At 50.4% G+C, this 14,194-nt stretch overlaps 3 protein-coding genes across 5 annotated transcripts; 1 reads left to right on the plus strand and 2 right to left on the minus strand.

The window, feature by feature from the left end:
- Positions 1 to 125: 125 nt before the first annotated feature.
- LOC131208122 (fibrillin-1-like) lies at positions 126 to 4,004 on the minus strand. Its single transcript, XM_058200771.1, has 7 exons — positions 3,904 to 4,004; positions 3,727 to 3,847; positions 3,500 to 3,660; positions 3,160 to 3,437; positions 2,469 to 3,092; positions 2,273 to 2,398; positions 126 to 2,212 (listed from the first exon to the last, which is right to left on the minus strand). Exons 1-7 carry the CDS (start codon positions 4,002 to 4,004, stop codon positions 126 to 128), a joined length of 3,498 nt encoding a protein of 1,165 aa, XP_058056754.1.
- Positions 4,005 to 5,875: 1,871 nt separating this feature from the next.
- Positions 5,876 to 9,593, plus strand: LOC131208976 (dymeclin). Of its 3 annotated transcripts, XR_009156843.1 has the most exons (12): positions 5,876 to 6,079; positions 6,146 to 6,292; positions 6,456 to 6,752; positions 6,816 to 7,246; positions 7,309 to 7,478; positions 7,538 to 7,663; positions 7,734 to 8,063; positions 8,135 to 8,317; positions 8,380 to 8,502; positions 8,569 to 8,719; positions 8,794 to 9,113; positions 9,167 to 9,593. XR_009156843.1 is itself a non-coding variant. In XM_058201928.1 (11 exons), the coding sequence occupies exons 1-10, from the start codon at positions 5,937 to 5,939 to the stop codon at positions 8,716 to 8,718; spliced, it is 2,100 nt and encodes a 699-aa protein (XP_058057911.1). In that variant the 5' UTR covers positions 5,876 to 5,936; the 3' UTR covers position 8,719; positions 8,794 to 9,593. The 3 variants fall into 3 exon arrangements, 2 of the variants coding, with proteins under 2 accessions (XP_058057911.1, XP_058057912.1); XM_058201928.1 differs by having other exon boundaries at positions 8,794 to 9,593; XM_058201929.1 differs by having other exon boundaries at positions 8,141 to 8,317; positions 8,794 to 9,593.
- A 262-nt stretch (positions 9,594 to 9,855) lies between these two features.
- Positions 9,856 to 11,015, minus strand: LOC131211095 (inter-alpha-trypsin inhibitor). The gene is made up of 2 exons (XM_058204448.1): positions 10,672 to 11,015; positions 9,856 to 10,050 (listed from the first exon to the last, which is right to left on the minus strand). Exons 1-2 carry the CDS (start codon positions 11,013 to 11,015, stop codon positions 9,939 to 9,941), a joined length of 456 nt encoding a protein of 151 aa, XP_058060431.1. The 3' UTR covers positions 9,856 to 9,938.
- Between the last annotated feature and the right edge of the window lie 3,179 nt (positions 11,016 to 14,194).

The raw sequence follows: 14,194 nt of genomic DNA on the forward strand, positions 1-14,194 counted from the left end.
AATGTTTCATATTTGATTGGCTAATTCGAGTAACCCGAGTCATTTGGTGATGAAGAGAAGAGCTCGATTAAGGACTGTTTTTTTATTAAAGACTAATTCCGGTAAACCTTCCCCAGTCCGTGAAGCTAGTCGATGGTCGTTTCCATGGTGTTTCTTCGCTTCATGCACTTGGACATCAACACGGCTACCGTCACGACGATGATCGCACAGCTTACGATCACTGCTATTAGGATCCACTGATCACGATCGATCGACGACAAGAAGCCAGACTCCGCCGTCTGCACCGGAACGAGTAGTTCCGCGTTCTCGATCCTGGCAAACGTTTCATCCAGCTCCAAACTGGACCCGGGTTCTGATGACGGTTGGCCACCAACGAGACAATTGCCACCGGAGACTAGAACGGCAGGGCTACACTTTTTCGTTTCCGGCACAAATCGAAATCCTTCCGCACAATCCTGCTGCGATTCGGCAGCACAGTCACCACTGGCATCCTGTTCGTCGTAGAGCTGCCAACGGGGACCAACTTTGGGCAGCTCGGGAACTACCACTTCTAGGTCATCTTTAGCATCGTAGACTTGCCACGCTGTCGACTCGACGCAGATGTGTCCACCGCGCAGTACGGAACCCTCGTGGCAGAAGCACTGTCCATCGACGCACTCACCGTCAACGCAGCCCAGGACACACCGTCGTCGGCAAATTCCCTCAACGTCCTCCGAAAACCCATCCCGACACTGGCACTGGTTGGGTTCGGCACAATACGCATCCGCGTCACAGCCGTTCTCGCAGAACGGCTCACAAAGACCGTCGGACGTCTGGGTGTACCCAGGATGGCAAACGCACTCTTCCGGGTTTACGCAGACACCGTGGGCACCGCAACCGCCAGTACATACGGGCTGACAGTGGACTACAGATTCGGGAGTAATGGCCAACTCGTACCCGTAGTGACAGGAGCACACGTTCCGCTCTATACAATCGCCGTAGGTACAGTTCACGTACAGTTCATCGCAGAACGGGTCCGGAGATGGCCACTCCGAACACAACGACGGTGCTGGGTTTAGGCAATTCTTTTCCGGACATGGCACAACTGGTGGGCAGGGCCTGATAGGTGCAACGGTGGGGCAGACTACCTCCGGGCACGGAGTCGTCGATGGCACCGAGGGACACGTTGCGTTGCACACCGGAACTCCCTCTGGACAGCTAGGGCATGGGGTGGATCTCTCACAAACACATTCTTGGCTGAACGGCACGGCAACACTTTCACCACATCCCGGAGGCTCTGGAACCGGTTCACACGTTTGCACTCCGGTCACGGGATCGGCGGTGGAATAGAAATCATCGAAGCAACGGCAAGCATTGGGACCACCACAAATCCCATACGAACAGTCGACCACAGCAGGGTCACAGTGCGGGACACATTCGTTCAGAGGTTGCTCCTGGGAAGCCACTTCCGCCGGGAGGAATCCCTCGAGACACTTGCACACGTTCGGCTCTACGCACAGGCCGTTTAGACACTCCGGGAAACAGGCTGGCTCGCAGCGGTTCGTTTCGGTGTGGAATTCGTAACCCTCGTCACAGACACACTCATTCGGGGCCAGGCACCTTCCGTTGCTGCATCCTCCGACACAAACCGGAACACACTCCATAGGACCACCGGTCGCAGGAGCACGAAGGTAGTAACCCTCGAAGCACTGGCATCGATTCGATCCGAAACAAGCGCCATTGTAGCAGTCAACTACGGCCGGGTCGCAGATAGGCTGACAGCGGCCAGAGTGGTCCTGCTCGAAGCCTTCATTACAGACACAAGCGTTCGGAGCGATACAGACTCCGTCGGAGCAGCCACCGTCGCACACCGGTTCGCAGACCGTTGCGTAGTGGTTCGATCGCCGATATCCCGGATGGCACTGGCAGCGTCCTTCCTCCACACAGTACCCGTTGACGCACCGCTCCCCACAGGCCACCGGTTCGCAGATCATCCGCCCGTTGCGGATACCGAGGCTGTAGCCTTCGTTGCATTCACAAACGTTCGGCTGAGTGCAGCGGCCGTGCGTACAATCCACCACCAGCTCGTCGCAGATCGGTTCGCAGACGTTGCTACTGTTGGCGGCGAACCGGTGACCTGCCAGACACTGGCAGACATTGGGCCGGATACAGTACGCGTTGAGGCACTTGTTGCGGCAGTACGGCGTGCAGATGGAAACCTTCGAGTTGATGGCTGCAAGAGGAAAGAACCGTCGTGGATTGGGGCTCCAGTTGGCTAAGCGGCGGAACTTACAGCTTGTGGTGGCAAAGTATCCCTTCAGGCACTCGCAATGATCCGGTGCCACGCAGCGCCCGTTCGAGCATCCTTTCGGGCACTGTGGTTCACACACCGTCCGGCTGTTCTCACTCTTGACGTACCCTGGAACGAGAATCGAAAGATCCATCAATGCAGACGCGGCTCCCAAGGGCACCATGCAGGAGGGATTTACCTTTTTTACACTCACAAACACCCGGAGCCACACAGACCCCGTGGACGCAGGCCTTGGGACAGCGAGGAACACATTTGTTCGTCGTTTTCGGATCCAGCTGATAGCCGTCGTTACACTGGCACCGATTTCCACCGATGCAAACGCCGTTCGCGCATGGCTGTTGGCAGTTCGGTTGACAGACTCCGAGGGTTTCGTTGAAGGCAAACCCCTCGGCACACTGGCAAACGCCGGGCTCAACACACTGACCGTTGGCACATCCGGCCACACACTCCGGGACGCAGACGTGGGGCGATCCGGGATCCAGGACCCGATAGCCAAGCCGGCACACGCAAGTGTTGGGCGCTACACAGTCCCCATTCTGGCAAGGATTGGCACAGGTTGGCACGCAAACGGAACCGCTATCCTGGCTCACACTGTAGCCCTCAGCACAACTACAGCGCTCCGGTGCCTCACAATGGCCACCCTGGCAGGATTCCTCACAGACGGGCACACAGCGGCTAGTCGCGTCCTGTTCGTATCCCTCGTCGCAGCGACACTCGTTCGGACCGGTGCAGTTTCCGTTGACACAGCCGTCGGCGCAGACCGGCTCACAGCGGAACTTGGATTCGGTCGAAATGGTGTATCCTGTGGGTTCGAAAAAAAGACGTGATGGGGAAGGAGTTTTCGTGTCCAATCGGTGACCACCACTGACCTGCCGCACACTGGCACACGTTCGGTAGAACACAAACGCCATCCTGGCAGGGCTCGTCGCACTGCGGAACACAGGCATCGCCATCGACCGGATCTGGGCGGTATCCTTCGTCGCACTGGCAGACATCGTCTACGCAACGGCCAAACCGACACACCCGGTCACATTTCCGGTGGCATAACCCACTGACCGCTTCACGCTCGTAACCTTCCTCGCAAAGGCAGACATCCGGTGCTACACACTGGCCGTGCTCACAAGGTGCCGCACAGATCGGCTCGCAACTGAGAAATGAGTGGAGAAATGAATTCCCGAGCTGTGGATAGCAACGCTAGCTGGAAGTTACCGATGGTCGTCCACCTTACGATAGCCACTGTAACACTCGCACGTATCCGGACCGACGCAGTGGCCGAAAACACACTTGAAGCGACACGTCGGCGAACACTCCGATCCGACTGCGTGGTATCCCTCGCAACAGACCGGCTTCTTGTGTACCTCGTAGTCCAGCTGTGGAACAGAACAAAAAGTAGCAGCTTCAGTGCGACCGAATGGCCTTCCCTTCGGCGTACTCACGGAACAGCTCAACTGATCAACCGGAACCGAAATTCGGATGCTGTGCTCACTGAACATGCAGTAGTACGTGGTGCTGCCGTACTGCAGGATCTGGCTGGTGTTTTCCACTAGCTTGGCCACTCTGGAACGATCGAAACGATATTGGAACCACTCTCGAACCCATTAACGCTCATATACTTTTCTTCTTCGTGGCACAACTTTCCCACAGCCGCAACTGGAAGCAGACACCACGAGAGTGCCAGAAACGCGGCGGATAGCGCTCCCACATGCTGTCCCATGTTGGATCTCTATGGGCGCGTCGGTTCCAGAATCCCCACGAGCGATGCGTGATCCCGGAACGGCCACCAAATGCTTACTGATTTCGGGCTGGCCTCGGGACAAAATTCTGAGCAATCGAAGGCATGTCGAACGACGTGCGACAAGTGCTAATCTGAGGAAGCTGAGCCGCTGATGGGCCGATGGTATTGCTAAAAAACGGGCCACTGTGACACTCGAATCTTCCGTGGTGCTTCGGCTCCTATCTGGCTGGGTGATTGTGGAAAATGTTACGAAATTCTACGGACGGTATTTCTGTAAAGCGTGGACACGTCCATCACCCATGCTGTCTCGCTACATCGCCTAATCTTAATCACTTGCCGATGACAATATTTTCGTGGTCGAAGGTCTCACGCAACTCGATTAGTGAACCGGGTCCGAAGGCATCGCTGGGGCTTCAAATGGACACTGCAATCAGTACTACGCGCTGAAACGGTTCCAAAGAATTTGATGGGTGCATTCCGTCAAATGAAAGTGCTTTCATAATTTAATACAGTAATTATCTGAAAAATACCTGATAACAGTACGCTTACGTTTATTGATTTTAAAAGGTCCAAAAGCGCATCCGAAGTGGACGGAGGAATCGGTAATCTACAAGCGTTGGTGCCGAAAGGTACTTACCATTTATTAATAGCCAATAATCTTCACCGGAAGGCAAACACAAATTTGCCGTGACAGAGTGATGAATTTGTTATCGCTTCATGCGAAAAGCGACAGTTATTGTGCAAAAATAAAATAAATCAATTGCCAGCGATAAGATGCCACTTCGTTTCCCTTTTTCATTGTGCAGAGAATTGTTAGTGCGTAATCCGCGCAGTCGTTTCCGGAACCTAATCAATTCGACACCATGTAGCCTGAAAATATGTTTGAGATTACCGAAACGTTGGGTCCTCGTTGGGTCATCGAGTCACCCGCTGCTCTTATCGGATGACCCGTATTTGCATGGGACTTTGGCTATGTGTGTCAACAGATGACTAACGAGGTCCAGAACTAATCGGTTTGATGATGGATTTTTCGGTTTGTTTGTTTTCTCATCTTTTGCCTCGGCTCGATTGCAAATCTGTTACCTTAACAATTTGGTTCTGATTTGTTCATAATTTTCACGTAAACTTCGGATTTGATTGTTATTTCGAGGGTTTGTTTACGTTCCACGGAGCATAGCGCTTCTGCGGGAGGCAAAATAGTTAAAGAAAACACACGAAATTACTAAAAAGTAAATGTACCTGATGTGCGAAAAGTCGAGTTTTAAAAATTCGAATCCGGAATGTGCAGATGTAGGGCCCAGATAAATTGCACCAGCCTCTCCTGACTCTCTCTGGTCAGTGGTTTACCACCAAACGTTGCAATTATCCTCTTTTCGGCACCGTTCATGCAATGCCACAGTTTGGCTTCCGGTGCGTGCGGTTTCCGGTTGCGGTTTCTCGGTTTCTTGGCCATCCGTTTGGAACTTTGTCGGTTCATAATCAAATCTACTACTCCGATTGATACTTTTCGCCACCGTGATGAAATATTTCACTGTTTACATGAGCAGATTTAGCCATATTTTGGATGAACAGAAAAAGCCATATTTTTTGCATGAGTAGAATTAGCCATATTTTGCATGACCAGCATAATTCAACAAGTTATTTTGACAAACGATTGTCAAAATGTCAAAATAACGCAATAACCCTTCGGGAACGTAACACGAAAGAGAGCGTGGAATGGAAGAGCGAGATAGCAACGAGAGAGCGCAGAAAAACAGAGAGAAAAATATAGCAACTTGCTGGCACTTTTTCGATGCGCTCGTTGATGTTCCAGAACTAGTTTCGTGTTCCGTTTTTCTGAAATCCGCGCGATTCCTTATTCCTTTGGTGGTGAGGTGATTGGGGACGGTGCCACGGAAGCAGTTCCGCAGAATGGGCATAAACGTAAGCCGCCAGGTTGAGCTGAGTGAGAACGAATATCTGCAGCGCTTTGTCGGCAAAACCCACGTCCCGGCATACGATGACGACTTTTGGAACAACTTCCTACAATACCACATCAATCTGCCCACGAATAGGTACAGCTTCCGGTGGTCCATACCGTAATTGTTTCAATAATGCTGTGTTTCCCATTCATTCCACAGCCAAGAGCAGCTGAGTCTGGATTCGCGGCTGGAAACGCTTTGCCAGAGCTTCATCAGCCACAATCTGCTGACCGGGAACTTCGGTTCGCTGGTTAACGTGTTCCTGTTGAAAGTTTCGGAACTGCTGACGTTATCGGACGCCGAAAGGTCAGTGAACATGTTCGACAAACGAGCAAACGAGACACACGACCAGCGATAGCATTACAACCCGCTTCTTATCATGGTGACGAATCAGGAGATTGGTTCGGAGCGTGGTTATTGGTGGAAATTTGGGAAACCAAAGTTTACCGTCAACTTCCTCTTTTTGCAGCAATGTACACATCTGGCATGCGTTCAACGCGCTCTTCATCATCCGCTGCCTGGTGAAATATATGATCGAAACGGGCTCGGAGTATCAGCTGTTGCAGCACTTCGAAGCACTGCCCGCACAAACGCCGGATAGCGATGTTCCGTCGGGTGCGGCGCCTGATCCGAACACGCATGCTATTGCGATCGACGCGCGGGTCGTGGAGGAAACGCGAGCCGCCGTAGCGAAGCTGGTCGATGGAACTAAGTTCGAAACGTTTCTCGAAGCGCTGGTCAACATCATCGTCGTGATACCGGTGAAGTAGGTCTATGCGCCCGGCGATCAGCATGGTCGATGGCTGATGCGATGTTTTCTTGTTTTCAGGGAATTCACATATCATCTTCACCTGGAAGCGGTGAACTGTATGATCATTCTCCTTTCCGTCAGCCTGTTCTCGCAGCACGCGATGGAAAAGTCAACCATCTATCGGGCGATCTATCGGTGCCAGCATGCCAACACGCTAATGAGCGCCCTGTTGCATTTCCTGAGCCGTATGAGCCAATCCCCGCAAACCATGTTCGGTTTCGGGACGGGCGGTTCGTTCGTGTTCGGTATCGCCGAGTCGCTTTGGTCGATACTGACGTTTGCACGCAAGCAACCCGATATACTGACCGCACACGATCTTCCAAGCGCGTTTCGGGAGCACTACCCGCTGGCTAACCAGAGTTTGCTGCTGATCCTGATCCTCACCAATCACCACGCGACGAAAGACAACCCGTACCGGATCAGCTTGTTTGGATGTTGCGATTCACAAGGTAGTGCCGTCGGACACTGGTTCCACCAGCGGGTTTTAATAAGTGCTTCGGATTTTTATCAGATTCTCCCAAGGATGAACCGGCAACGTTCAAGATCGATTTCTCTTCCCTATACAACACACTGTGCCGAATAGTGACCATCGATCAGGCCACCCTGCTGCTGTATCTGTTGCTCTATCGAAACCAAAGATTTCACAAGTATGTGATGGCACAGTCGAACCTACAGCAGCTTGTAAGTATATCCGGTGGCAATGTTGGCCGATTAATCCGCGACATGTTTTTTTCGGCCAGGTTATTCCGATTCTACAGACCCTCTACAACGCTCCAGACAGTACGTCACATCACATTTACATGTCGCTAATTGTGCTGCTCATTCTGAGCGAGGACGATAATTTCAACAAGAGCGTTCACCAGACAGTAAGTGATTCATCGTGCTTCGGGTCTGCGCATAGAATTCAATCCGTTTGCTTCTGATGCTCCACTGTAGATGCTAAAGAACGTCACCTGGTACACGGAACGTTCGATCAGTGAGATCTCCCTCGGTGGCCTATTGATACTGGTCGTCATCCGGACGATTCAGTACAACATGTTAAAGATGAGAGACAAGTATCTGCACACCAACTGTCTCGCCGCCTTGGCCAACATGTCTGGCCAGTTTCGCTCCCTACACCCGTACGTCGCCCAGCGGTTGGTGAGTCTGTTTGAAACGCTAGCCAAGAAGCACGCACGACTGGATCAACAGCTCAAAAATCCCGAAGCTAACGGTGATACGGACGTCTCGATATCGATGGCAGGCGCATTGACCTCTGAAGACATGGTATGGATGGCAGGCAGCTTTTAGGCAGTAACGACCAGTTTCCTCATAGTATACAATGATATTGTTTCTAGTTGCAGGATCTTTCGGTGCTAGAGGAAGTGCTCCGCATGGTGCTGGAGATACTAAACTCCTGTCTGTCCCATCAGCTAGTGTACTGTCCCAATCTGGTGTACACACTGCTGTACAAACGCAGCGTCTTCGAGGCCTTCCGAAGTCATTCGGCATTTCAGGATATCATACAGAACATTGATATGGTAGACACATGCAATTGACTCAGCGTTCGACAGATTATCTAAAGAATTATTGTCCATTTCAGGTGGTAGGATTCTTTTCATCGCGGCTGCAACGGGTACAGGACCAACGTGGTGAGCTGGGCGTGAACGAGGTGCTGGAAGTTATATCGAAAGGTGCTAGTCAGTGGTCTAGTGATCGATTACGGGTAGGTGTCACCAAAACGGTGTGAATCGAGAGGAAATCCTCACTCGGTACCTGTTTCTTTCCCCAGAAATTCCCCGATCTGAAGTTCAAGTACGTGGAGGAAGATGCGCCAGAGGAATTTTTCATACCCTACGTCTGGACCCTCGTATGTAAGGCTGGCTGTGTACACTTTAGTTCCGAAACCATCAAAGGTGTCACGACGGATATCGTTTGTTAACGTAAGCACCCGTACCCTTGACGCTGTAGATTATTGTTTGGTCTTTTAAAGTATCCCTTCCTTTCTATGTTTAAGGTTTGGTATTTTGAATTAATTCTATGCTGCAGAGCGCTATTGATCATGCTACTGAACTGCACGATGCAGTTGCGGTTTTTCAATTCTTTTTCAACTTTTAAAATGCATTCCCACAAGAAGCTGCTTATTGGATTTTTTTGCGCCGCAGTCACGCTCTTACTGGGTTATGACCTCTCTTATGCAATTTGTTGTTGTTTTTTTGTGTTCGTGAATAATTTATCAATTTTTATGAAATGTTTTCGTGTTGGTGACCGTGTAAGAAACGATCGAACTCTGGGCTCAGCAGACCAACGGCCGTATGCACCTTGGCAGCAAAACCGGTAAGACTGGAACATACGGGCTACAGTAACAGGCAATAACGAACCCTTTACAGCGAGGGCATGATAATAATAACTTCCAACACTCTCTGCGTTCTTAAGACGAGACTTATTTGCGCTCAGCAGAGTGTTGTTGTGAGAGGATAAACTTTAACGAAGGAAAGCTACGCGCAGGGAACGATGGACTCGAATGAAACGCAAGCAAGGTTGGGGCAGGATGTTTAGAATATTCTTAAATTGCAAAGAAAGCTTAACAAGTCGCTTCGTGACACTCTGCCACAAATGAAGCGCCAAAGCGCATGTAACCGTGCAGGGCAATGTGCAAAGTTAGGAATGTGAAGGAAAACGTTAATCGCGTTGCATTAGAAGCGCATACAAATGAAAAAAAAAACAAATTAAAATTATTAACCAAACGAAAAAATTTAAACAACCGAAAAGAAACTGTACCGCGTGGGGCTCATTTCTTCCACATGATGACCATTCGATCACCCATCACACAACGACACAGATGAGCACAGCTTGACCATTGTTTTGGAAATGTTTTAATGTTTTATTACAACAATGTAATGGTTCGAGCAACTATAAAATAAATAGTAAAAATAGGAGGTTGAGTTTGAAGGAAACCTAACCCAATGCACTGCCCCCGGGAAGCGAGAACGTTCTGGAATGTCTCCTCTACTTCGGCAGCCAGTTACTTAAAACACTATATATCACTTGGTGGGGACGACGGTTTGCTGAAATGTCGGCTACGAAAATGTCGTCAAATGATGCACGTGTCGCAAATGTGTTTTTCGCCCGCGGTGGTTCATTCACCGACCAGTACGACGGTTAAACTCCTTGGCACGCTTCCATGCACTGTTTGTAGGACATGAAGTTGTTCGCATTGCCGTCGCACCCACCAAACTTGAACTCGATACACTCCTTCTGGTCGGGGTCATATCTGTGAATGAAATTTAGTGAAGAAATGAATGATGGCTTAGAAAGTTGTAAAAAACCGGCTAGTTTGTGTCGATATTTTAGAAGAGAAGAATTCAACCTTTCAATCGCTGCTCGTACCGGCATCAGGTCTTTGAGTCATACTTGGTTACTTCATAAATTATCATGCCTTACTTTTACTTATTAAGTAATATGCAGCTCTGTCCCATTGGAAAGGCATTGACCTGCCAAACCAACGGGCGATGTCACGATCGATGACCAAACAAATCAAATTATTATCCACGTAACCCACGGGGGCCGTTGGCGTAACGGAAGGAATTTGAACCGCGCCCCGAAGGTGTGGTGTAATTTGCGCCATCACATCGCGGTGCAGATGAAGCGTCGCAATTTAGCGCAACTTTCACTGCAATTATTCACACCTCAAGATGCCAGCAGAGACAGTAAATATTTGCGTTTGAAAGCTCCATCAACGCTCCTCGCGAAGATGGTCAAAGGATAAGGAAAGAGCGAGAGGGAGCCAGCGAGGAGAAACCGGCAGTCTGCTCAAGAGACGGCACTCCAGCTGTAAGTAGTCCTCGTTATGATACCGTACGTCGGTTAACCGGAACATTCAGCAGGGGCTTACCTGTAACGGGGCAGCAGCGCTCGGCACACGCCACGTCGTGGAGGCAGCTTGCACTGTTCGTCTCGTCCGGCCACCTCGACCCGATTGCTCGTCTGCAGGGGCAGGGAGGCACCCTTCTGCTCACGTTCCTGCGCACCATCGTCTTCCAGCTCGTCGTAGTCGCCCAGGTATTCGAGCATTTTGTAGAACATTCGACGGCTTTCCGAACCAATCTGGTCGAGCATATCGACCGGTTGACCAGCGGTTGAGTCCAGCACGCAACACAGCAGCACCACACTCGATAGCACCAGGACGGTGGCCACTGCTTGCGCGCCTGCCGTGCGATTCCTATGGAAGCCCAACATTCTGTGTCGTTTGTGAGGCAGGATTGAATTGAAACTATTTCTGCACACCGAGAGTCCAGCACGTTTTGCTTGGGTCACTTTCACTCTCTGCGCGGAGTCTGGGCACCACCTGATCCGTTCGGTTTCGTGTCACGTTCACTACTGACTACGGTGTTCGGTGTGTCGCGCGATCTTATATTTACTTTGGGTCTCGCACCACCGGGCCGGGCACGTCACAGGCAGCGGAGAGCAAGAGGACCAAGTGCACCGCAACGATGACGACAGCGCGCACACCATCGAAACCGGTTGTGTCCACGTGAAGGGGAAAAACTCACTATCCTCTTCATCCGTGGGGTCGCCAGCGCTCCCGGAGGGTTTAAAGTGGATCGAAAGATCTCAACGGTACGTGAAGCGATGAACCTCAACCCGGTGGTGCCTTTCGGCCTTTTTTTTCTTTCACCACCTGACCACTCGCGGGACCGTTGCGGACATGACAGGTCGCACACGGTCGGTGGCCATTGACCTCACATAAATGACCCCGCACCCCTCCGTACCGGCATCCTCTGGCGCCATTACAAGTGTTAATGCAGAGATCCGTTGACAGGGAAATGTCGATTGCTTCACCACCGCCCCTGGTTCGGTGATCGAAATGTTGAAAATCAGTTTCAGTTGCCGTCACCACAACCGAAAGCGTATGCCGCCTGGTTTGGCCGGCGTGCGGAAATGGAAAATAGAAAGCGCAAGCGGACAGTTGCACAAAAAGCTCAAACCTAAGCCGACCGAACCGATTGGCCTCGCTTTTCGCAACTCTGCTTTGGCTCAACGCAGCGTCAGCTCGCGGGGCCAGTTAGTGGGCCGATTCCGTGTTGGGAAGGAAAATCCCCTGCGCTTGGGATATCCGCTAGCCAGTGGCTCAAGTGGCACAGTTATGGTGCGAGCGCGCGCCCTCGCCCGGTATCCGGTCGATGGTTCCGAGATTCCGCACCACAACAAGACAACGGGCAGCATTCAGCTGCGGAGGAATGGTGTGCTGGGTCAACCGGGGCGGGCGTGGTTGTGAGTAAACACGTGTTGAGTAACTGTTTCCCAATGCTGGTCACAAACGGGGCCGCCATGTTCGACGTCACGTCGCCGTGCTTGGCACATAAATAAACATAAGCCATCGTTTGGGAATCGTGAATGGGTGATCACACACGGTTGTGACCATTTTGAGGACTGACGTCATAATTTTGCCAATTGGGGATCTGGGATTTACTTTTACGGCATACCAAGCAATTCTTTGACAAGCGTTTCGCTAGACGAGTAGAATAAAATGGACACGGTTTTCGGCGCTCATTAGAATGATAATTAATCAACGATTATGAAATATTTGTATCACGTCAACTGTTGATGCAAGAATGTGCCAACAGGTGTGGGCTGTTCCTAGAGTGGCGACACCGCCACCGACATGAACGAACGGCATTTGAAATCGATTACCGTTTGCGGCGAAAACAATTGCCAAACGCGTGACCGCCTCGAAGCGCGGCCACCTCGTAAACAACTTCAAGGATCATGCAAGTGGCAACATTTCTCTTGCACCCCGGGGCAGCGGTGAATCTGGCCCCGTGTCCGATTCCAAGCTCCGTATACCCGCTCACCCTGGTGGGCGCGCGAGGCACTTTCTTGGTATTCTGGTCGCGCCCGCCCGAGCCCGGGATACCCACGTTGACATCATCGTGAATGTAATATTTTATTTTTGGCTTTAATCTTTTCGCATTCACCTACTGGCACCGGAGGGGGGCCATAGGTGGAGCGGATCGTGGTCTCGTAAAAGTGGCAAAAAATCACGACTCAATGAAATGGGGGGAAGTTGAACGTATTATTGCATAACAGCCGCGAGACCGAGGGGAATGACTACGAATTTTCCAGAAATGTCCCCGAAGCTTCTAGACGGTAGGCCAAGGGTGAGGAACCGTAAGTTCGAGCGGACTCGAGCGGATTAGTTCAAAATGTCAAAAAATATTTCGAAATTCCCCAATTTTGAGTACCCAATGATTTTTAGCTCTTTGCTGTCAAACATTTCGCCTGCGTTGGGCAAAATGGTATCCACAACCGAACCTCAAACATGGATCAAAATTCACTTTCGTTTGCTAAATTTACCGCAAAACTGTCATCCATTCATCACACTTGAGATCGATTACCGGCACTCGACGTGACGGCGAAATTTGTTTGCCCGTTTCAATTGGGACCCGGTCCGGAGGGCTACGGCTATGGCGCCATCAAACCGGGGGCCGGGTCGGCAAAAAGCATTAGTCACGCCCGGCCAAGTCGCAAGTCGTTTTAAGTTTCACGTTTTGCGGCCGATCGCGTGCCAAGGCTGTCGTCTTGTCGTAGCTCCGGGCGATCCGATTAATGACGTACCCACCGGCTGGTTCAGTGACCCTTCATTGAGTATGCTTCACGCGAAGCAAGCGATCAAAACAAATGCCCAAACAAGCGATCGACGCTTTCGGTACGATCGGCGTAAGAGATCTGTGAAGAGAGTGAATGGGTTTTTTGGCGATTTCTTTTTGAATTCAAACGAAAAACAGAGACCGGGAACGCTGGCAAGCGTTTTTGGGAGGCTGTTGAAAGGAAAACGCTTCACATTGGAAGGATTATGTTGTGTTAGAGGAACTCCATTAGAAGCTTTGGTCTTTTCATTTTGATCTTTTGGTTGGAGCCAATCAAATCTACACCCCAAATGGCGTGTAGGGTATGAAATTGGAAAATTGCTTAACTTTACGTCAAGTTCAAATTGACGCGTCATCACATTGTCCTCTTAAAGCACGTGTCTTGAACGAATCATAAATAGTCTCAGAACAATACTATATACTATATTTCAATTGTTCGCAATTAAGCAATAAAGTTACAACGATTACCAAAAAGGATCGGCACATTTCTTTCGATGAACCGTTCTAACATAATTTCTATGATTATGCAAGACTGATTATAATTATCTTAAAATGTTCTTAAAACTGATTTGGAATCTGCTTTATTGGTATTTGTGTCTTTTTCATTCATCTAACTATTTATTCGTAGGAAAAGGAGCGATAAAAAGCCGATGACACACTCGAAAATGCGAGAACCGCTCGAACAAATCTAGCGCAACGCAGCCAAAGAGGAAAATATATTTCCCAAACAGCAACAGGTGTTGAAGTAATGAAATAATTTACAATCTG

This window comes from Anopheles bellator, chromosome 2 (genome assembly GCF_943735745.2).
Source record: "Anopheles bellator chromosome 2, idAnoBellAS_SP24_06.2, whole genome shotgun sequence".
In the NCBI taxonomy this organism is placed as follows: Eukaryota; Metazoa; Arthropoda; class Insecta; order Diptera; family Culicidae; genus Anopheles; species Anopheles bellator.

Coding starts and splice junctions, on each gene's coding strand:
- LOC131208122 (XM_058200771.1), bottom strand. CDS start 4,004: ATGGGACAGCATGTGGGAGCGCTATCCGCCGCGTTTCTGGCACTCTCG. Junction 3,661..3,726: donor TTGATCAGTTGAGCTGTTCC/GTGAGTACGCCG, acceptor TCTGTTCCACAG/CTGGACTACGAGGTACACAA. Junction 2,399..2,468: donor TGTTTGTGAGTGTAAAAAAG/GTAAATCCCTCC, acceptor TTCTCGTTCCAG/GGTACGTCAAGAGTGAGAAC.
- LOC131208976 (XM_058201928.1), top strand. CDS start 5,937: ATGGGCATAAACGTAAGCCGCCAGGTTGAGCTGAGTGAGAACGAATAT. Junction 6,753..6,815: donor ATCGTCGTGATACCGGTGAA/GTAGGTCTATGC, acceptor TCTTGTTTTCAG/GGAATTCACATATCATCTTC. Junction 7,247..7,308: donor TGGATGTTGCGATTCACAAG/GTAGTGCCGTCG, acceptor GATTTTTATCAG/ATTCTCCCAAGGATGAACCG.
- LOC131211095 (XM_058204448.1), bottom strand. CDS start 11,015: ATGTTGGGCTTCCATAGGAATCGCACGGCAGGCGCGCAAGCAGTGGCC. Junction 10,051..10,671: donor GCGCTGCTGCCCCGTTACAG/GTAAGCCCCTGC, acceptor TTTCATTCACAG/ATATGACCCCGACCAGAAGG.